Here is a 22,562-nt window from a genome sequence, read left to right on the forward strand (position 1 = left end):
TGGCACATGCCATTGCTTTAATGCTTTGTTTGACCTAGAGAAAAGGAAGCCGGAAGAAGAAAATATGGGCTCTTGGGCTAGATAAGGAGAGAATGATTTGGTCCAACGATAACATATTTGTATAGAAATTAAGGCTCAGATTAAGTACCGAAAATCTGAGTTTAGCATTGAGCAGATCCAAATAGACCTCAGTCCCTCGTAGGATGCCTGTTCATTCTTTTGTAGATACCGTAAATCTGGCATGTTCCCTATTAAGTATAGTGGCAATTGTGAATGGGCCTGTAGCCTAGTGGTTACAAAGGTCTCAGTAGCACCTGAGGTTCTGGGTTTGACTTTTCTCGTTAGAGCGAATTTTTTAGGATTTTCTAACGGCTTTGTGATTTCAGTGGGAGGTTTGTGATTTCAGTGGGAGGTCGACAATTCTCTAGATGCCGGCCAGTTTTCGGAGGTGTTCATAGGGGCTTTGCGTGCGTGCGTTTTTATGGGAGAGAGATGCTCATAGGGGGGTTTGCGTGCGTGCGTTCTTAGAGAAGAGTGTGCGTGTGTTCTCAAATTTTTGGCCTTTACATTTTGAGAAGCCTAGCAGAGAAGAAACTCACTAGCTGGTTGATAAAATCACAAGAGAATAAAATATTGAAGAGAGAAACTTCTGCCATATCCACACAAAGTTATCGCCATCAAGACTAGTTTATCCATTACTTCTAAACATCTTTGATCATGCTTGGTTGAGGTTTACATACATGATTAACTCCTCTCGGGTAGTTAACCTCTGGAATAGCAGTCTGAAGGGAGTAACAAAACTACATCTAGCTAAGTGGAAGTTAGGGGCAGATCCAGATTAGCAAATTAGGGGGGACTAATTGCCTTCTTTCTCCTTTAGCCTCCCTACTCTTCATATTTTCTCTATTTTTCTTCCCTTCATCTCTCTTATTTTCTATGGGGATCTAGCGGGTAGGGGGGTTTAGCCCCCCAGCACCCACGTTGGATCCGCCCCTGGTGGAAGCTGTTTACATGAAAATGCATGTGTTTGTTGGGTTATGGAGTGAAGAATGGGGAGACACGTATAACTGGGCTCCAGTTCAATCTCGTGGCTCCTATTTGCCATGAACATGCCACAGTAGGAAGCTCAAGCTAGCTACCAACCCCCTGGTACAGAGAGAGAGAGTGTGTACCTGGGATCTTCCGAGCCAGTGAGGCTTAAGTATCAAACTTGATCACTGCTTCAGTTGTCTCTTGTCGTCCTCTACTGATCAAGCATAGCTGCAGGCGCTTGATTAGTAGAGGCCGACAAGCGACAACTCAAGCAGTGATCTAAGGTTGATGCTTCAGCCTCACATGCTCGGAAGATCCCGGACACACTCTTTGGAGTGTTCTTCGAGCCGATCAGTTTCTGAATTTTTTTTCCCTCTTCTTTCTTGTTCTTGCATTTCTTCCACAGGAACGTGGGATTCCATTTTCCCTCTGGTATCTTCTTTTTGTTCTTCTCTAGGAGATCAACCACGCCGAGGCTGGTGGGCTATGGGATGAACTTGTCAGTAACAGAGGCGCATTGATTTCTGCCTCTACTTGCATTGTGATTTATGAGAAATTTTTGCCCAAATCTTTTTGCTTATGCTTATTGTCGACGATTGATGTCGCAATAAACTTATAGGGTGGCTATTAGGCTCGGAACTTGATGGTTAAGATGAAGAAGAAGACGATTTACCCAGATTCAGGCTCTCGGCTAGGCGAGATAATACCTTACTCCTGATTGGCGATCATGTTGCGTAGATGAATCTCCGTGACCTCAAGGGGGTGCCCCCGTACCTGTTTATATAGCGGGGGTAGGGTTACAGATATGGTAGAATCCTAGTCTAACAAGACTAAGATCTATTCCAGTTCGATTACAGCCCGGATATGGTGTACACAGCATGCAATCCGGTAGCTACCAAACTCCTAGTCGATACCATACATATACATACTCCTTCCTATTCGGTATCCTATTGACCGTACGTATTCATGTAGTCTACAGATACCCCTGGTATAAGTATCCCACAACAGCCCCCGGAGTTGTCAATAGCAGCGCAAATCATTCACTTAGATATCCAGATCATGGATGACGTCTTCACGTAGCTCACACGACATAATCTGAGTGCTTCCCAGACGCTCCCCGAGTGTTTCTCAGGTGATCCCGAGTACTCCGTAATGATTGTAGAGGCTGTGGAGGGCTCCAAATGGAAGAAAGAATTAGGTGATGCACCTAATAGGTGTAGCCCCCCGACTCTATGCTTAAATGCGTAACAATTAATAGAGTCACCTATGGACCGTTACCCAAAAAGATGTTCTCGACATATCGAGTGTCCCAACTCGAGCAACACTGTTCCGAGTGCTTCTGGACCCGAGCGCTATTAAGTGACATGGGCGATATCGATCGATGCCCGTAAAAGTGCGACCATGGGCCTAATATATAGGCATACCGTCGATTCCCGGAGTTAAGGGAAATTACGAATTTATGTTACTGTTTGGCATTCCCATAAAACTCGCATCCATCCTTGAAAATAGCATGACATCAATTGTGTCAGCACCTAAAATTTTGGCCCGCTCTGCTTGTGAAGAGACACAAGGACATTTAGGCCACCAACGGAAATCTTATAGCCGTTAGGCCCATTAACGGCCCACTTAGCCATTCCGTTGATATACCCCTTCATCTTCTTCACCGTCGTCATAAATAAAGACTATTTCACTAGATAAATTTTTTAAGCCTAATTAATCCATGATTAGCAAATGTTTACTGTAGCATCATATTCTCTAATCATGGACTAATTAGACTCAATAGATTCGTCGCGCGAAATAATCCAAAGTATGGGGTAAGTTTTATTAATAGTCTATATTTAATACTTCTAATTAGTATCCAAACATTCGATGTGATAGTGACTAAAAAAGTACTAGTGAATTCAAATAGGATCTAAAATTCATTGATGAAGATCTATTTTAGGCCCAACAATTATTCAATGCAGACAAGAAGTTGCTTCATTTTGCGTCAGTACAGTATTGAAAGACTGTCACATTTTGTCGATGCCGTTGAATTGTTTGTCGCAACAGGGCATGTCTAGCCCGGGAAGCAACCGCCGATCGAGTGGTTGCTTGCTCGGCCTTTTCCACCGCTCGATCAAGATCCGACGGTCCGTATGCGCAGGAGAGGCGCTTGCATTATTGCGTCCGTCCGTGGCTCAGGCTACAGATGTCATGTTGTGATGTAGCCTAGCTCACACTTGTGTTGTTCATAGCATCTCACGCCTATTTAAGGATGCAAGCAGCAGCAGCGGCAGTACGGCTTCTGTTCCTCCTGAGCTCTAGTAACATCTTCGAAGTTTCACAAATTTTAGTTCACGCGCTTCAAGCTGTTTGCCTCTCGTGGTCTCCGAGTGCGGGAGGCAAAGGAATCTGAAATCCTCAGGTCGAAAGTTCTGTCTCTCACTCCTGATTTTGTTCTTGTTGTGGTGCGGTTCAGCTGCTCGATGAAATGCCTAAGAGAACATCTCTATCCTGCTTTCCTTCTTTTGTTCTTGGTGCACTGCGAGGACTGGGTGAGAGACTCGTCCCCATTTCATCTAATCTGACCCTTCAGGCCTTTTTTATGTACTTTGTTAGCTGATCATCGATATATGATTATGGGCCTATGGGGGTATTAGGGGATCTTCCCCTGTTCCTCTGAAAAAAAATACATCTTTTCTGACGGAGATTCTGTGGGATTTCGCTGTAGTTTAGATGGGTTCCGTGGTGACTGCTGACGATCTCTGGAGGTCCCTTTGTTAATGTTTGGTAGTGGATTTATGTTTCTGTAGCTGTCAGTTTCGATTTTCATGTAGGTCTGAATATCCAATGATGCTTATTCTTTTATCTCCAGTGTCTTGCTGTTTATTAATTCAATCAGTTTCATTTATTCCCCTTACTGCTACTTTTCTTACTCTACATTATATGACTCATGGTCTGAATTAGTGCTTACTGTTGTTTGACAGGCAGGGCTAAGGGCATGGATTTCAAATATGCATTCTTTTCCACCATGTTTTCCATGCTTCTTTTCTGTTTCAGCGGCACACGCCTATCTGCAGAACTGGAGCTGGCCCAGACAGCACTAGTGGAGGTCGATGTTTCATGGGAACTTTCGCGGAAGATCCCTGATACACTATTTGGATTATTTTTCGAGGTCAGATTTTTCTTATTTAAGCCGTCCAAACCAAAAGATTTTTCTTATTTAGCTTGTGTCAGTTCATGATCTTATAGCACCAGTTCTGCATGCTTCAAAATATGCACCAAGATGGGTTCAATAATTTAGTTAACCTTACATTAGGGGATGCAGCTAGCTTTTTCATTTGAATTTACCATTATTTACACTACAGTGCACTGTATTATCTACAGTGATATTTCATATATCTTCATGCCCATCTCTTGAATGATTTCAGAAAATATCTCCTAGTTTGTATATTTTTCACCTGCCTCCTTTTGCTTTTCCACCACGTATTATATGCCCATTTCTTCTGTGGATGCCAGTGTTGAAATTTTTTGTCTTCATTACTTCTACAAAGGGGAAGAGGAGGGGTTGGGATTGGGGCTGTGAAGATTTCTTTTGTCAGCCCTTGCTTTATAATCATTACATGTTCACTGCTATCTGGATATTCTAGATTATCCTCTTCAGTCATGAATTTGTGATAACTAGATCAGTAAACAATATAGGAAATTAACCATGCTGGAGCTGGTGGGATATGGGCAGAGCTTGTCAGTAACAGAGGTAACTCTCAGTTTGATAATCTTTTTTACCGGGTCGGCTGAAAACCGACCAAAATTCATTAAGCAGAAATAGAATGTACAGAAATTACAGAGATTGGGTCAGTTTGATAATCATGCCTCTTGGAAGATATGATGAGCGAATGGATGCACTTGACTAAGTTGCAGAATTTTTGTTTACACGGAAATATATAAATCATTCAAAATACCAAGCAATGAATCACTTGTTTGTGCTGTTCACATGTCAGAAAGACAGTGGCATCCATTGTAGGTTTACTGTATAACAAATGTTATTAGGTTCACATACATCTAGTAGTTAATGAATGAAATTAAAGTGTAAAGTGACCTTTTTGTGAAAGTTATTCACAATGAATGTCTTTTACAACAGTATAGAACTTCTTGTCAATATTCAGAACTTCAGTCTTTTGCTTCATGTATAAGAGCAAACCTCCCTCCTAAATGAAATGATATGCATTGCTCCTATTTTATTCAATAGAGAGAATTTCATCAACCTTTGTCAAGTGCATCTACTATATGTATCCTCATTCATATTGATAACTGGCATCAGGTTGCTTTTTTCTATTTATATTTTTGCTTCTAAGTTGCTACATGACAATAGATTAAAGTTTAGGACTCAAACATACGTGAAACGAAAGCATCCGTGTTTTATATTTTTTATTAACATTGAAGTCTTTTTTAACTGACTAATGCATGATTATACTTCAGGGTTTGAAGCTGGAGGGCCCCACACCCCTTCAGATATCGACCCATGGTCTATCATTGGAGATGATTCTTCTATATACATCACAACTGATCGTTCATCTTGTTTCAGCCAAAATAGTGTTGCTCTAAGGATGGAGATTCTCTGTGATAACTGTCCAGCTGGTGGTGTTGGTATTTACAACCCAGGATTCTGGGGCATGGTATGAGTCCATGTCGATAAAAAATAACTCATACTCCATTTTTTTAATCTAAACTAGCTAAGCTAACTTTTTCTTATTTAAATTCATATTGATATTTTTCTGACATAATGTTATCCTCTTAACTGGTTTTGTTTCATTTTACTTAGAAATGTGAATAAATTTTATAGCTTTTCTTCAAAGCATTTCCACTTTTATCTTGATTGGAATTTTACCTTCTAATTTTCATGTATCTGTTCATTTCAATGTCCAGAACATAGAAGAAGGAAAGGCCTATAATCTAGTCATGTATGTCAGGTCATTAGAATCTGTGGACTTGACTGCTTCTCTCACATGCTCAGATGGTTTACAAAATCTGGCATCAGTTTCTATACAGTATGAATCTTTGCCAGAAGACTGAAATAAATATTGTTAATGTTCTTTGTTTATGATTGAAAGGATTGCATATGAAATGTTGCAGAGGTATTGATCTATCAAATTGGACAAAGATAGAGATGCAATTATTAGCTCAAGGAACATGCAGAGCTTCAAGACTTGAATTGACAAGTATGAAAAGGGGTGTAATTTGGTTTGATCAAGTGTCACTGATGCCTTCAGACACATACAAGGTTCATTGTCAGCCTTATCTTTTCGCTTTTGCTTGTGTTATAAGTCAAATTTTGAATTTTCAACCCTAAATTTGAAGTTGATTTTAGGGTTTTTCATCATAATTTGTTTTTCAGCCTTTGCTTTTAGATCACTAATAACGTGTATATAACAGTTTTATTCACAAATTATTTTTCATTTGCAAATATGTTGTTTAGCCTTTTCCCTAGAAAAGCAAAAAAATGACCCCTTGCATTTTTGTCTTGATATTGGTCACTGACAGTCACAAAAGCTTGCTTTTCTCTGGGAGTGGCCAGTGAATATTCATGAAGAAAATATAGTAACTATAATCCTCAAAAAGAGAAAGTAAGGATGCACCGCCTTAGTGCTTTGTGATGCAGCTGTGTGCACTACCAGAACTATAAATTGTTGATAAGTATATAACAAAAATGTTGGTTCCATCTCATCACTAATTAGTTATATTCATATTGACAGAAACTGGGGAAAAAAAAATCTAACCCTCCTTTGTTTATATCCAGACCATGATTAGCTTACAACATTTGCAAGTTGGAATTTTCTAGCAATATTTGTTAATGGGCACTTTCTTCTATGTTACAGGGCCATGGTTTTCGCAAGGAACTAACATACATGCTTTTGGAATTAAGGCCACAGTTCCTACGGTTTCCTGGTGTTTCCTGTGTTCCTTAATCAAAATAAACTACTAGGGGCTTCAAACATATGTCTAGGTTTTTAGCATATTTATTATCACTGCATTATGTCCAATGGTTTCTCGTTGAACTTCAACAGCATATCCCCTTGCAATTTTTTAAGACACTTAAACATGAACTAGTCTTATTTAGGTAACCAAAAATAAACTTAGACATGTGTACAATCAGAAGATTCTATGATGTCTGCCTTAGGAATTACTAATGAATTTCTACCATAATATAACAGAAATATATTATACTTTACTATGTGGTGCTATTTTACAGTTATGCTTTGCAAGGGGTCGTCTAAATCATTTCTGGGATAGGAACAGGGATAAATAATTAATAATTAAGACTTTAGAGTAAAGCATCGAACAATTGTGGCAAATTCGTACAAAAATGCATGTGAAACTTATAGATAACTTTTTATACAACATATCATATAGATAATTGTTTCCCCCTTTGCATTTATAGATTAACCCATATTTAGATATGTTTCCATGATGGTCTAGACAGTGATAATTTGTACTACTTCCGTTTCAAAATGTAAGACTTTTCAGCATTGTTTGGATTTATATAGATACTAATGAATCTATACATATATACAAATGATATACATTAATTAATAGACAAATTTAAATATAGACAAAACGTCTAAATATATTCAATAAAAAAATTTATATGACACTTTTGATAGGGGGGTGCTTTGTTGAAGGCGATTGGTTACGAAATGCTTTTAGGTGGAGGGAAACTATTGGTCCATGGGAACAGAGACCTGGGCACTTTGGAGATGTATGGAATTATTGGACTGATGATGGCCTAGGATATTATGAGTTTCTCCAGGTATCTGTTGATTATTATTAATAGTTTAATACCATCTGAGTTTTTCATCTCTTCTGTTATTAACATTAAGAAAATATTTCTACGGGAATGTTGATGGAAAGCTTGCTGAAGACCTGGGAGCTTCCCCTATTTGGGTGTTTAATGCTGGTAATATATTCTTCTTATTTAAAATTTTCCTGCATTGCCACATGCCCATTAACTATTTGCAGCTTTTATTTTGAAATTTAGGGATCAGCCACCATGATGAAGTTGATACCACCGTAATTGAACCTTTTGTAAAGGTAACTTAAATGTCCTAGATTTTACATCGTATGGAGTAATTATTCAAGATGTGTTATTTTCAGCCCATGCGGGTGTTCAGAACAATAGACCAGTCATGGGAATCTGAATGAACAATCACATATAATCTGTGCACTTGATGAAATGTGGCTCAAAGTACTTACACCACCAATACTGAATAAAGGAGATAGTTGGATCTTTGTCATATTGATATCAACACACTAATTGATGTGAAGCCAAACTGGCATATTGTTCTTCAAAGTAAGACTAGTTTTTCCTAGGGTAATTCAAAGTAAGAATAGTCATCCAAACAGAACTGGTGGAGGGTTACTCCGACTCCGTTTTGCCTTATTGCAGATACCACTATAGCAAAACAAATTGTTGTTAATTTATCATATGCATTTATCAATACTTTAAGTTCATTATTTTATTTTCTTATTATAGGATGTATTGGACAGCCTTGAGTTTGCAAGGGGAAGTGAAGAATCAACATGGGGCTCTGTTAGAGCCGCCATGGGGCATCCTGAACGTTTCCCAGTGAAGTATGTTGCTATTGGAAATGAAGATTGTGGGAAGGAATTTTACCGAGGTATATTTTTATTAATTACAGTTTGATATATACTATATTCATAATCGTATTTGTTGTCAATACCATAGCTGTTTTCCTTAGGTTTCAATAACTTGGGCACACCTATAGACAAAACATATGACGGCCAAGTGAAATCAACACAAATCTCTTATCATTTATGGCTGTTTTCTGTTGATTTTCATATCTAAAACCGCTTGCTGTTTTCTGTTGATTTTCATATCTAAAACCGCTTATTTTCCTTCTTTGTTTTCCCCTTATTTTTTGTTTGCTTGTTTCCCATCATTACCGGTGGAGTCAACTATGGTTGTAGCAAAATTTTTTCATCCTGACAAAGGAAGCACGGTCAGAATATAAACGTTTGAAATAAGTATTAGATATAGAAATAGAATATCTGGAACTTCGAGGCATTTACCTTAACAGTTTCCAAGGATACATTTTCATTGACATGAAGCTATAGTTCATTATACGGTCATACTGTTACAATAACCTTCACTAATTTTGCTATAGTACTAGAGAGCTGGCCAATAATATCCTATTTCCCCCCAGGTTGTCCATGATGGTTCTAATCCTATTGTACAGGAAACTACCTCAAGTTCTATGAGGCTATACGTGAGGCCTATCCAGACATTCAAATGATTTCAAATTGTGATGGATCATCTAGGCCACTTGACCATCGTGCTGATTTGTATGATTTCCATGTAATCTTCTTTCCTCCAAATAACTTTTTCCATTTTCACTGTTTAGGTTATGCCTCATGACTTCTAACAGACTTCCCATTTTGTTTTTGTTAAGACACATTCTTAAGACTTCAAGTATTATTTTTACAGGTCTATACCAGTGCTGCTAATCTTTTTCTCATGAAGAATAAGTTTGACAGGACATCACGTATTGGGCCTAAGGTATGTTTTAGCCTTGTTGGGATGGTCTGGATCCATGGGCAAAATATATCCTTAAAATACTCATATAAAGGCCAGTATTGCATATACCTATCATCCTAACTTCGGTAGAATATTTTAGGACATTGCTTCTTCCATATTATTCTACCTGAGGTTGGCATATTCATTTATTAATTAATGTAGAAATTAAATTGAAGTCATAATACTATACACGCAACTTCAACTAGTGATAGTGTAGTAGTGTCACAACACTTTATAGTTCTCTCTTCTCTTGCATGATGACGTCCTAGGATGTTGGACATGCAAAAAAAAAGTATGTTATAAATCAGTATGCTACAACCTTGTTCCAGGTGTTTGTCAGTGAGTACGCTGTCAATGAACCAAAAGATACTGGTAAAGGAAGCCTTCTTGCTTCACTGGCTGAGGCTGCTTTCCTTACTGGGTTAGAGAAGAATAGGTGATCTCCCTCACTTGTTCCTTCCTCTATTTGGATAATCTCTCATTCCATATTCTTGGGCTAACTGAGTCAGTCATCCAGTTGTATTTAGATCATTCATAACTTTTCCAGGAATGTCAATATTACCATGGAAATTGAGTTTTATGGCTCTATTCAGACTATCAGATTTAACCCTGTTCAGAAATTACAAGATAATAAATATACTTATACTGTAAATACTAACATTGATATTCCCGAAAAATGCTAACATTGATCAGCAAGAATACTCTGTCATGAATAAATTAGAAGTTTCTGTCCTGTTCCTTTGCAGTGATGTTGTTCAGATGGCAAGCTATGCACCACTCTTTGTAAATGACAACGACCGCACGTTAGTATCTTTGGCTTTTCTCGTTTTTCTTTTTCTTCTTTATTTTGTTTATTCCAAGTGTGTGAGCTTTACCTGATCTGAATGTCATGATCAGCTGGAACCCAGATGCGATTGTCTTCAATTCCTGGCAACAGTATGGAACTCCTAGTTATTGGATGCAGACGTATTTCCGTGAATCAAGTGGTTCTGTGATTCATCCTATTATGATCAACTCCAGCTACTCTGATGCATTGGCTGCCTCTGCAATCACCTGGCAAGACGCTGAGGATATCTTTCTGAGAGTAAAGGTAAATTACCCATTCCAGTTTCTCCTAATTTGCATACCATTGCAGCAATTTATTAAACAAGAACCCAAATGTGTTAAATGATTTAGTTACAGCTCTTACTGTACTTTGATATAAAACTGATTGAACCACTGCATACTTTGTATGGATTTTAGAGCAAACTGATCTTCGAAAGATCTTCTGCAGATAGTAAACTTTGGGCCAAATGCTGTGAACCTCACAGTATCTTCAAAAGGACTTCAAGCTGGTGTCAATACGGCAAAATCAACTGTGACTATTCTCACATCCGGTAACATGCTGGATGAAAATTCATTTACTGAACCAAACAAGGTAAGACAACTATTGCTTCGATGACAAAGCTAATTTTCCCATTACCACGCACTGAATTTAGCAGACGTCAACCTTATCCTTGAAGAATTATGCAAGTCCTATGTCTTCCATTGTCCAGTAATCTAGCATTTTACATAAACATACACCTTTTTGGACTTGTAGATGTCCTTCCCCCCCTGCTTTTTCAGTTTTATTTGCAAGCTTTCCAGGAAACTGTTTATTTGGTTGTCTGCAATTATTTCCTAGCATTTCTAGAGAAGTTGTATGCAAAGATTATTACTTTCAGTGTAGCACATGATGCTCTCGAAATAATTAACTGCTTGTCACTCTTATATATAGCATTTAAGCAATGTGTCTATGACATGTGTCCAGGACCCACATGTCATAAACATAAAATGGTAAATATGTAAACTCACTATAGTACCAGTGGCAAAAAGTTAAATGCCCTGATGTCCTCAGGTGTTAGCGAGTTCAGCTAACATACAGCAATCTTGTGAAATGACTGTTGTAGGTCGTACCGGTAACAAGCAAGCTGCCAGATGCTTCAGAGGAGATGCAAGCCTTGCTCGCTCCTTACTCATTCACTTCATTTGACCTTGCTCTGGACCAGTACAGCAAGCTTGTAGCAGAGATGTGACGCATTAATGCTGCATAGTTTTATCAGACAAAAACGCGGTGATTACATGAGGTGTGGTACCTGAATTTCAGGAAGCTAGCTGAGTGCATACTGCATTCTGTTATTTGCTAATCACACCTCGTCTGATCCCTGCTGTTTTATGACGCTGTAAGCACACTGTAAAGGTCTCTCAAATGAGTGAAACTACTAGTAATGTTAATATTTATATCTTGATCAAACCGAAGTATTGCTCAGTTTGAGTGATTTCAGTCAATCTAAATCAGCGACGAGAAGAGATTTGACTTGAATTATTTTTGCATCATCCTTATTCCTGCTTGTTTACCTTGTATATACCGCAAGCAATTAATGACAACCGTAATCATGCACTAAAAGGATAGATGGTAAGACAATGGTGTCTTTGCTTGAGGGAATTGACATAAACTCAAAAGCAGCCAATAGGCATTTTGTAATGATACCAAATAAATCCCAGTATATTTTCTGCTTCTTTCCATTCGATAGCATCACTTACATCAGCCAGGATTGACATACATGAGGATAGCAATATTAGTAGCATTCTCGAGGCACTTAGAGAATGCATCCCCCTGGCCCTGCAAAGATTATAATTCAATAGTATGGCAACCATCCCTTGACCCAGTGGGCTTCCTTACTGGAGAACAAAGAACAAGCAACTTCAGGTTAAGAAACACCGCTGATATCATGCCATCAAAGTAGAAAACTTTCAGCCGAAGAGATTTACCTCCTCTTAGGGAATCAATGAGGACGAAGTATGAGGGGATATGTACAGCACCAGCCACTACTCCAGCACTGCATGAGCAGTTACACAAAAACATGAGGGGCCACAGTTATTATAAACTACTTTCCCAAAATTTTCAATGATCTCATACCACAGAAAGCAATGGCCCTTGCTTAAATTTGCTATGGAAGGCAAATGCAAGTGGTTTTGCTCCTTCTCCAGGTCCTCTAATGAATCCACTAGATATGCACATTGGAACTTCGTCAGACAATGTCCAAGACTATCAGGATACAATATTCACGACCAAGAAAACATAGTAAATCATAGGACTGCACTTACACAAGTGAAACTGAGATAAGTGGAGATCTCCTCACATCATAGACAGCAACGAGGCCATGATAAATTTCATTACCATCTTTGAATGACAATGCCAAGCGCTCTCCTGAAGAATCCCATGCCAATTTCTCTATGCCTTGGCTAGATGAACCAGAGAAAGCTAGCATAAATTAGTACATGGATTGGACAATAAGTTGCTTGTATAGGCTGTAATGGATGAACTTTTGAGCATGTAAGGTTTATCCAAAATGAAAGCATCTGGATATACACTACATGACAGCAAGAGTTGGATTTTTACAGGGTAAATCTAAACATTTACATGCTTCCATTGGTTAGGGAGAGATCATAAGTTACATATCAAAAGTGATTTCTGAATCAGTTGCAAATGTGGTTAATCAAAATATCATCAGTTAAAGATAGTAGCATTTACGAGATCAGAAGTATAGAATGGTAGGTACTGCCACTGTTGTTACCTAACAATCACAGAGGAAATTTCAGCAAGTTCAACTGGTAGGAGATGGGCATCTGAAGTCAACGAAAACAACATAATGAAAACGATTCAGACAATAAAGATAATAGCATTATTTCACATAAAAGTGTTGTAGTGAGATGAGGGTAGCTGACTAGCTGTGCATACCTAAAGATGGTGGCTTTGATGAGAAGTGAACTGAGCCCAGTGTAGTTGAGTTAGAAAAGGATAACAATGCAGTACGACCTTCTGGGTCCCAATTTGCTCCCTGGTATGGAAGCAAGATAAAAATCATAAAACATCATAACTCCAAAAATGAGCCATAACACCCATATTTCATTCAATACAATGGTTTAAGGGAGGAGCCTACATATTACAAGTGAATGAGATATATTGGATGCAAAACTGATCATATGTGATATAATTGGCAAGTTTCCAAATGAAGTTTTATGTAGTATTTACAAAATATAAAGTAAACAAACTGAGACACCATCAACTTTTGAACAAGCAATTACCCTTCTTGGCAAACAAAAGTATACATGCCTATTATCTATTCTAGATGCTAAAAGAACATAATGATCAGGTGTTGGAATGACAACACTAGATAAGTAAACAGGTAATGCAAGAGTCATATATATGAAATAAAAAGTTCGATACAGGCATCTTTAAATAAAAGGTAATATACTGTATCAATCTTCATAAATCAGAATCATGCTAAACATACTAGTCTTCAATATAGATAAATTTATACCATCAGGAGTAAAGCTACATACACAACACATCATTTTCCAATAATTTTGTAAGAAACAGAACCCAATAGCTTCACATGCAAGCATTTCCCCTTTCATGTCATGACTTACTAAGAATCCACTCCTTGCAACATGGTAAACAACAATGTTGAATGTTAAACAATACTCATTTAAGAATGAAGATATTGCTTACAGATACATATCCATTAGATGAAGACCACGGTTCTGACGTCCATGTATTTGTTTCCCATAAGTGAAAAGTTCCATCACTATTTAAAAATAAACCATATAAGTGTTCAAAAGGTATAACTAATGAAATGAACTAGAGAAATGAAGTTCATACAGCTTAGCAGTTAAAAGGTAATCTCCAGTGGGTGACCACCGCACTAATGATATACTACTTAATCCACGTCGTATAGGTGTTCCCAACCCTGAAAGCAAAAGAAAATCCACAAATATTAGTGTGCAGCTCAGTGTAAGATAGAACTGGATATCTGCATTCCGATGAGATTTATATACCTTGAGAAACATCCCAAATTGTGAATGATGGGCTATTACAAGAGGCAGATACCAAGTATGTGGAGAGATGTGTCAAGGAAAACAGTTTAGAGTCACTGATAGATTTTATGTTTGATTATTCATAGTGAATACTGAATATTCATTTAAAAATGAAGATATTATTTGTTTTTGTTTTTTTCAAACAAGAATGATGGAACCAATGATACCCATCACTAAACGCTACACTGAAAAATTATAAAGGATATCTTCCATCAGGCTTCCAACAAAGTGCAGTAACTAGCTCATTAGCAGAACCACGGAGAATGTCCACAAGTATCCATTGACCTCCAGAACCTCTAGGGAAGGCACCAAATGAAGAAGAGGTGACACCAGATTTCACAGATGCAACATTGCCAGGATATGATGCTGACCAAAGGCATATCCCTCCCCTGGAGAAAAAAAAGGAAGAAACTAACTCAATCTAAAAGTAGATTATGGCACCAGGTATTATGACATGATAAAGATATCTTTAAATTGAGTTATTACTATAAGTTGGCAGTAGTACATACTTGCAGCCAACAGCAATCATCTTTCCACTATTTGGCCTCCATTCAACAGCTTTAACATCCTTTTGCTGGTCATTTGTTAGAATATAGGATTCTTTATTATCTATTCAGTGAATAGACATAATTATTTGTTAGCTTAGCTGAGTTGATAAACATAGTTCAGTTCATTACACACAGGCAAAAATGTTTATATAACCATGTGCCAAAAGAAACCAGGAATCACATATATCTTATCAATACAACACAAAAAAACTTAGGCAGATTTCACCTGGCTCCTCAAAGTCATGAACTGTAACTTGGTTCCTCCCAGATACAAACGCCAAGCAATGCTTGTGCTGATTCCAGCTTACTTTCTGGGTATCCAATTCTTCAAGCAGATTTGGCTGATAAACCAGAACGTTTGTCATAAGTATATGGTTGTTATGAGGCTTTATAAAATATTTCCAGAGTGCTTTCGAGTCCCCAAAAAGAAAAAAAAAATCAAGGTTCAACTTTGGGTGAACCGAACAAATGTCAAGAATGGGGGTACATATGCTGGAACAGCAGTGAAGTAACGAATGCAAGGAATTTAGTCAATGAAACATGATGAACCAACTCACATCACAAGAAGGGAAGAGCATTTGTTTGAAGGACTCGGCTATGGTTGACACCAAACTTGCTTTGGGGACAATCTCTGCGGGCTGAGCTTCATTGGCAGCAGGAGCATCCGGCTGGAAAGGAATCGGGCTGAAGACCATTCCCTGAAGAGGAAATCCCAAACTAATAAGGGTTTCGCGTGAACAATGGGCTAGAGGCCAAAAATCAGTGGTGTTACGGAAACGATGGAATTTTTGCGACGCGGAGGAGGAAGGGGAAGATGAACTGACGAGGACATCGCCGTAGGCCTCCTTGGCTCGATCGTCCGACAGCGCATCCGCCGCAACTGCAACGCACAGATTTGGGGACTAAGAGCCGATTCAGAGGAAGAAAAGGAGCGGGGGCGTTGGCGGTAGATACCGAGGTCGCGGTTGATCTCGCAGATGGTGACGGCGCCGGGCGGCGGGAAGCTCGGCATGGTCTCGGCCGGCGGCGCGCGGAGACCGCACGGGGCGGTTTTGTTCGCCTTCGGGGCCTCAGGGGAAGCTTGGATTCCAATGAGGATTGGGGCTACAGGCGTAGAGCTCTCTCAAGGGCGCACGGCGGAGGGCTGGCTGTGGCCGGCGTTGAGCTTGACGGCGACGAGAGGGGAGGACTCGTGGTGTCCTCCTCCTTAAACCCTCGCCGACGATTGGACGGTGTAGATGACCCTGTCCCTAATCCAACGACGATACACAGAGAGAGGGGAGGGACCAACGCAAGAGGCTTGGGCGGCTCCCCCTCCCCTCCCCGTCGATTCGATCCCCTCACCATCTGCAACCCCAGCATCATCCTCGTACCATCATCCCATGCCCCATCTCCTCGGTTACATCGCTGCTTGAGCTTCTTCCGCGACGATCTGCCGTTCCAACCACTCTGCTCGGTGCATTTGAGCATATCCTGTTCGATGAAATGCCTACTAACAGCATATTTAAGATACGGCTAAAATTGATCCTTAACCTGAATCATGAGAATTAGACCATAAAACATATCTTTAACAGGCTCCCAAGTTAATTTCTAAAATTTACACGTGATTGATTAAAATCAGTTCTCTCGTATCCACAAACATGTGTGCTCCTAATATAATATAAAGTATTTTACACAAATGGATTGATGTGGCATTCTTTCAATGGCGTGATTTTTATAAAAGAAAATTTATAATATTAATTTCTTAAAAGTTTTTTAAATATATTTTTAATTTATAATAGTTAATTTATTTGTTTGTTTGTATACTTAAATAGTAACTGCAAAATTATTTAGCTACTAAGTAAAAAATACCAGTACGTGTATTAATGTTATAGAGAAATCACCTTGTATTCCAAAAAGTTAATGTCACTCCCCATCACCACTGCAATTCTACCAAATAAAAATTGCTAATGCAACCTCAGAGATGACAAAAGAAAGTATTCACTGTCCCGCAAAAGAAAGTACTCCTCGATACAACCTTTGCTTTGCATTATTTTTGCTATAATTCGCCAAACCTTTGCTTTGCATTTTTGAAGGTTCTCCCTGCCAGGAGCCCAGGACTCGGGAGTTTCTCTTCGGCACGATGCAATTCTGAGAAGCATCGGCTGTAGCACACGGCAGTCTGACGACGGGCATTCAGCTAACGTCCTTATGGAAAGTGATGCATCTGGGACAGATCAATAAACAGAACAATCCCAGCTGAAACCAAGCAATCAAGGTGACTCTCTGCACTTGCACCATCACATGAACTAGTTCGTTATGCTTCATTAGTTTGCGGTGCAGCCTTGAATAGCGACGAGCCGAAGATCAGGTAAGAATGGTCGCCAAGCTTTGATGTTTATTTAAGGAGTAATTTTACAGTTTTTGAGAAGATACCAACAGTTACCAAAAATTTAGTGTAAAATTTTGATAGCATTAAATTTTTGGTACTTCTTAGTACCTTATCAAGTACTGTAAAATTGTTCTTATTTAAGTCATCTTTTTTATAGGACTGACTTTTTTTCTTTACAAAAATAAAATCAGTAACAACAAAAGTAGAGCATCAGAGTTACTCAGGTATGCTTTGTCAAATAAAAATTATACAATGAATTGTATGTAAAATGTTTGCTCACAGGTGCATAAGCTGGTGATGGCTAGTTAATAGTAATTGACAAATTACACACGCCGCAAGGTACTGGTACCTCGAGACACAAAAGGAAAAACTCACAACCCACTTAGGACAAGAAGAAAGCCCTAATGTTTTCACTTGTTTCCTAGATTCTGAATCACCTCACTGTCAACGTCAATGTAGGGAACATGAGCAATATTTGGCCAATCAACGGCTTGATGAGAGTTGATACGAGATGCCAAGTGACCAATGTCTACGAACATAAAGGAGTCAAGTCCCCGGGGCAGAACACCCGCCGGCACGGATTGTATATTGTGGCAAGCATGTACAATAAGCCGGCTCATGGAGGAAAGCCCAGCTAGTGTGGCGGGAATCTGCTCCAGTGCTCTGCAATGCGCAAAATAGAGTGACTCGAGAGATGTCAGATGCTGAAACCATGTGTCCATCTGCCCCTCTGAGAAGGCTTGGCGGTTGTCCAGGTCATAGATAAACAAGTCACGCAGTGATGGAAGCCTTCCCAGCGTCTGGATGTAATTCCCTGTTATTAAGCTCTTGTCAGTTGATAGGCGAGCAAGGAGATGTGCACAGTGCTCCTCCTCGTGCAGATGCTCTTCCTCCTGATCTCCGCAAATCTCGCTTAAGAGTTCCGGACAGCTCAACACTTTGGCAGTCCTCAAGTTTGTGAAGCATCGGAATCTGTCTGTCAGGCGTAGCCCTTTGCAGCACATGAGCTCCAGGTTCTCAAGAGACTTGAGCTGATGCGCGGATATGGAGACCCGATGGTCGCATTGGGAAATCTTCAAGGATCTGAGAGATGCCAAGACTCGTGTGCAGCTGGGTAGCCTTTTTACATATTCCCCACATCTTGAGATTTCTAGCTCAGACAACGTGGACATGGATGACAGCCGCGGCACTTCCTTGAGTGAGGAGCAATCGGTAAGATGGAGCACTTTGATACGAGGAAGGAACTGCTGCCGGTGCTGACCATCTTCGGCACCTGCCACGCCAACTGACCACTCCTCCCATGCTTCCAAATACGAAACTTTCAGCTCCTCCAGAGATGGGAATTCACCAAAGGATGAGCCGTCGACGCTCTTCAGGGATGGCAAGATTTCTAGGCTGAGAAACTTTAGACAAGGAAGGCTACCAAATGGTGGAAGATCAACTAACGAGAGGCACTTTGACAGTTGCACACACAAAAGATTGGCCAAGCCTGCAATGGGAATGGGCTGCATCATCCAGCTAGGAAACTCTGCCCCCCCATACCCCCTGATTTTCAGCTCCTGGGTGCCTGGGTGTGGTTGGAGTCCTTCAAGCACAACCTTTGGCACCCTTGTCCCTTCCAGCGCCAATCCTTTTAGATGCTTCTTCTCCATCAGCCTGGCTTCCATTGCCTCGTCCTTGCTCCTCACGTTGTGGATGCCACGGATGCAAATTTGTCCTCTCAGCTCTTGCAAGTTCCTCAGTTCATTTATCATGAACCCTTTTCCCTTTCTAACACTGAACATCTCCAATTCTTCCATCTTCGTCAGTTGCCCGATGCTAGAGATGAAAAGGAGTGCCGAATCATCTACATACAGATGGCGTAACTCGGACAACTTAACTATGCTTTGTGGTAAAGAACCAGAACCATAACCACGAAGTTGCAAAACTTGTAGCCTGCGAGGGAAATCTCTCAATCTTTGGATCCTTGTATATGAGAGATCGAGGAACTGCAGCTTTTTTATACTACCAGCTTTGGGCCATTCCTTCCCTTGAGCTTCCAGATATGATAGGTCCAACACACGGAGACATCTTGAGTTTTCAAGCATTTTGTCAAGACAAGTAAAGAATGCATCACTCTCTATATTGGCAAAGATTAACAGAGTGCGCAGATTTTTGTACTTGTGCAGATCAGCAAAGTTTTCTCCAACAGTGTCAGCTTGCAATGCCAGGTGACGAATGTTAGGTGTGGCTACTGAACTCTCACTACGGTGGACAAAGCATTGGTTAGTAGAAACAGCAATTGCCAAAGCACGAACCAAATCATGCATGACATACTTGTTCTTGTCAAGTGTCGGCTGGAACAATGACATTGCCACAAGTTTGTCGAACCAATCCCTCCCTACATCTTCCAACCGTCGGCCATCTCCGTTGATATCCTCAATGAAATCATGTGCCATCCACATCTGAACCAACCTATCCCTATCAAACAGATAATTTGTTGGAAATATGGAACAATAAGCAAAGCATTGCCGTTGCCTTGGTGATAGCTGCTGATAACTGACTCTGAGGTAGGGAAGAATGTTCTTCACAACTTCATCGACTCTCCACCACTCACTCTCAGCAATCCTTCTCCACTTGTCCTCGTCGACTCTGGATCTCAAAAGATATCCTATTACCTTTGCTGCTAGTGGTGATCCATCTAGCTTCTTTGCTATTTCTTGAGCAAAGTCGAGGAGCCTTTGGTTGCTGTCTTGGTCATCCTGCACGGTGCCAAATGCATGATACTGAAAGAGAGGCCAGAAACTGTCCCATGGCAAAGTACGTAGAAGTATGGTGCGCATGGTTCCTAGATTTTGTGCAACATTTTGGCTTTGCGTGGTGATAAGAACCACACTTCCCCGTTTTTGTTGAACATAAATTGCATCCAGTAGATCTTGCCGGTACTTGCACATATTATCCCAGACATTGTCTAGCACCAGAAACAATCTCTCATCTTGATGGATGGCCTCGCGAAGCTTGGTTACAACGGTTTCCAACCTGTCCTCACTGTTGAAAGAGAAAGATGAAGAATCATTTCCTTGTAGAGAACGCAGGATCTCTTGCAGCGTTCTTTTGAAGCTGAAATGCTCTGAAACATAGACCCAGGCTCTTTGTGGAAAATGCTTCTCGATATTTGGGTGATTGTAGATGACCTGGGCAAGCGTTGTCTTCCCTACCCCGCTCATGCCGGCTATGGGCAGAACACCGGTGCCATGGTCGTCTTGGCGCATTCCAGCACCTCGCTTGGCTCCCGTGCTACTGGACTCAGCCGATGCCTCGCCATCGTTGACGAAGGAGTCCAGAATCATGGTGAGGATGAGCTCCCGGACATCATCTCGGCCGAACACTTTGGCATCAGGTGGAAGGTACGAGCTAGTCTCAGGGCCCGCGTGATCTCCTGATGACTGCTGGCAGCTGGCGGCGTCGTCCTCTTTCTTGAGCTCCACAAAAGTATTGCAGAGCTCGTCCAGCGTTTGCCTGACTTCCTCCAGCCTCCTCATGCTGCCATCAGGAATGACTAACCTTTTCAGAGACGATATGAGGCCGCTGCCTACCATCTTGCGCTTGCCGCTGGCTGCTTCATCTTAGATCTCCTCCTCGCATTCATCAAGCAGGTCTTCGGCTTCATAGGTTGCCTCGTACAGGCGCCTCAGCTGCTGGATGAGGTAAGGGTTCGTGATCAGCCGGTTGTCCGCCTCCTCCGTCGCTTTCTTCACCCTGCCGAGGCTATCCCGGAGCTTGCTCATCACCAATCGGGCGTTACTGGACATGTTGTAGTTACCCTGGAGGTACGAAACCATCCTCTCGGTTGCACAGGTGATGATCGCCGACAGGAAGCAACCGGCGATTGAGTTTGAGTCCGACGACATGGCGGCGCCCCTTGTTATTTCCTCTCTCACTTGCTCTTGGTGGCGGCTAATGGTTAAGCTAATACTCCGTCCACCTCCTACCTTATATTAGCTATAGTATTAAGCTTCCTTCCTCTCTTCCCTGCGTTGACCACGTTACTTGGTAGGAGTACAGCACTGTTTGGTCCGCGAAAATGAAAATTTTAGGTGTCACATTAGACGTTTGACTGGATGTCAAAAAAAGTTTTCGGACACGGATAAAAAATACGAATTTCATAGCTCACATGGAAACCACGAGACGAATCTTTTGAGCCTAATTACCATCGTTAGCACATGTAGGGTACTGTAGCACATACGGCTAATCATGGACTAAGTAGACTCAAAAGATTCGTCTCATGATTTTTCCACTAACTGTACGATTAGTTTTTTTTCATCCATATTTAATGCTCAATTTATGTGTCCAAAGATTTGATTTGATGTTTTCAAAAAGAAAAATGGAAACTAAATGAGCCTAAGTATTAATTCCAAGCCCGGACAAACTCCAGTCAAATACAAGGTTAGCGTCTTGATCAAAGTTATGAGCTACAACTAGATCAGAAGCCACCCCACTCAAAACAGTTTCTTATACTCTCTCTCTGTACTTCATCGTCTATTCATGCTCACTCCCTTATGTCTATTCTAAATTAATAATGTACCAGAGAAAGTAGTCACCACGTTCCTTGTCACAACTTAGTAGGAGTACACTAATATTAGCTATAGTATTAAGCTTCCTTCCTCTCTTCCCTGCGTTGACCACGATACTTGGTAGGAGTATCCTTCGTAGCTAAGGCACTGTTTAGTCCGTGAAAAGTAAAATTTTGGGTGTCACGTCAGACGTTCGATTGGATGTCGAAAGAAGTTTTCGAACACGAATAAAAAACGAATTTTATAGCTTGTCTGGAAACCACGAGACGAATCTTTTAAGCCTAATTAATCCATCGTTAGCACACGTAGGTACTGTAGTACTTATGGCTAATCATGGACTAAGTAGACTCAAAATATTCGTCTCACGATTTTTCCACTAACTGTGCGATTAATTTTTTTTCATCCATGTTTAATGCTCAATTTATGTGTGCAAAGATTTTATTTGATGTTTTTCAAAAAGAAAAATTAGGAACTAAACGAGCCTAAATTGTCCAAAACCCGACAAACTCCAGCCAAATACAAGGTTAACGTCTTGATCAAAGTTATAAGCTACAACTAGATCGGAAGCCACCCCACTCAAAACAGTT

General features: G+C 40.4%; 3 protein-coding genes across 4 annotated transcripts; 1 reads left to right on the top strand and 2 right to left on the bottom strand.

Annotated features, from left to right (window-relative positions):
* The first annotated feature begins 3,270 nt into the window (after positions 1–3,270).
* On the top strand, positions 3,271–11,675 carry LOC102716549 (alpha-L-arabinofuranosidase 1-like). 2 transcript variants are annotated; one of them, XM_006663721.3, is made up of 18 exons: positions 3,271–3,436; positions 3,999–4,186; positions 4,714–4,768; positions 5,491–5,687; positions 5,938–6,059; positions 6,145–6,292; positions 6,888–6,957; positions 7,674–7,819; positions 7,921–7,966; positions 8,048–8,100; positions 8,543–8,687; positions 9,267–9,385; positions 9,515–9,586; positions 9,934–10,040; positions 10,351–10,407; positions 10,502–10,694; positions 10,878–11,021; positions 11,533–11,675. In XM_006663721.3, exons 2-18 carry the CDS (start codon positions 4,013–4,015, stop codon positions 11,656–11,658), a joined length of 1,974 nt encoding a protein of 657 aa, XP_006663784.2. In that variant the 5' UTR covers positions 3,271–3,436; positions 3,999–4,012; the 3' UTR covers positions 11,659–11,675. The 2 variants fall into 2 exon arrangements, with proteins under 2 accessions (XP_006663784.2, XP_015698692.2); XM_015843206.2 differs by having other exon boundaries at positions 4,003–4,186; positions 11,533–11,658.
* A 400-nt stretch (positions 11,676–12,075) lies between these two features.
* On the bottom strand, positions 12,076–16,386 carry LOC102717022 (aladin-like). Its single transcript, XM_006663723.3, has 15 exons — positions 16,006–16,386; positions 15,876–15,931; positions 15,609–15,749; positions 15,278–15,392; positions 15,013–15,112; positions 14,710–14,892; positions 14,465–14,523; positions 14,289–14,376; positions 14,139–14,214; positions 13,365–13,464; positions 13,201–13,252; positions 12,731–12,868; positions 12,543–12,630; positions 12,395–12,462; positions 12,076–12,304 (listed from the first exon to the last, which is right to left on the bottom strand). Exons 1-14 carry the CDS (start codon positions 16,061–16,063, stop codon positions 12,409–12,411), a joined length of 1,308 nt encoding a protein of 435 aa, XP_006663786.2. The 5' UTR covers positions 16,064–16,386; the 3' UTR covers positions 12,076–12,304; positions 12,395–12,408.
* A 1,446-nt stretch (positions 16,387–17,832) lies between these two features.
* LOC121055965 (putative disease resistance protein RGA3) lies at positions 17,833–21,000 on the bottom strand. Its single transcript, XM_040529354.1, has one exon. It carries the CDS (start codon positions 20,998–21,000, stop codon positions 17,833–17,835), a length of 3,168 nt encoding a protein of 1,055 aa, XP_040385288.1.
* Between the last annotated feature and the right edge of the window lie 1,562 nt (positions 21,001–22,562).

Source organism: Oryza brachyantha, chromosome 12 (genome assembly GCF_000231095.2).
Source record: "Oryza brachyantha chromosome 12, ObraRS2, whole genome shotgun sequence".
Taxonomy (NCBI): Eukaryota; Viridiplantae; Streptophyta; class Magnoliopsida; order Poales; family Poaceae; genus Oryza; species Oryza brachyantha.

Coding starts and splice junctions, on each gene's coding strand:
- LOC102716549 (XM_006663721.3), top strand. CDS start 4,013: ATGGATTTCAAATATGCATTCTTTTCCACCATGTTTTCCATGCTTCTT. Junction 7,967..8,047: donor TATTTGGGTGTTTAATGCTG/GTAATATATTCT, acceptor TTTGAAATTTAG/GGATCAGCCACCATGATGAA. Junction 10,408..10,501: donor GTAAATGACAACGACCGCAC/GTTAGTATCTTT, acceptor TGTCATGATCAG/CTGGAACCCAGATGCGATTG.
- LOC121055965 (XM_040529354.1), bottom strand. CDS start 21,000: ATGGTAGGCAGCGGCCTCATATCGTCTCTGAAAAGGTTAGTCATTCCT.
- LOC102717022 (XM_006663723.3), bottom strand. CDS start 16,063: ATGCCGAGCTTCCCGCCGCCCGGCGCCGTCACCATCTGCGAGATCAAC. Junction 15,393..15,608: donor TGCTCTTCCCTTCTTGTGAT/GTGAGTTGGTTC, acceptor CTGGTTTATCAG/CCAAATCTGCTTGAAGAATT. Junction 14,377..14,464: donor AATTTGGGATGTTTCTCAAG/GTATATAAATCT, acceptor TTTTGCTTTCAG/GGTTGGGAACACCTATACGA.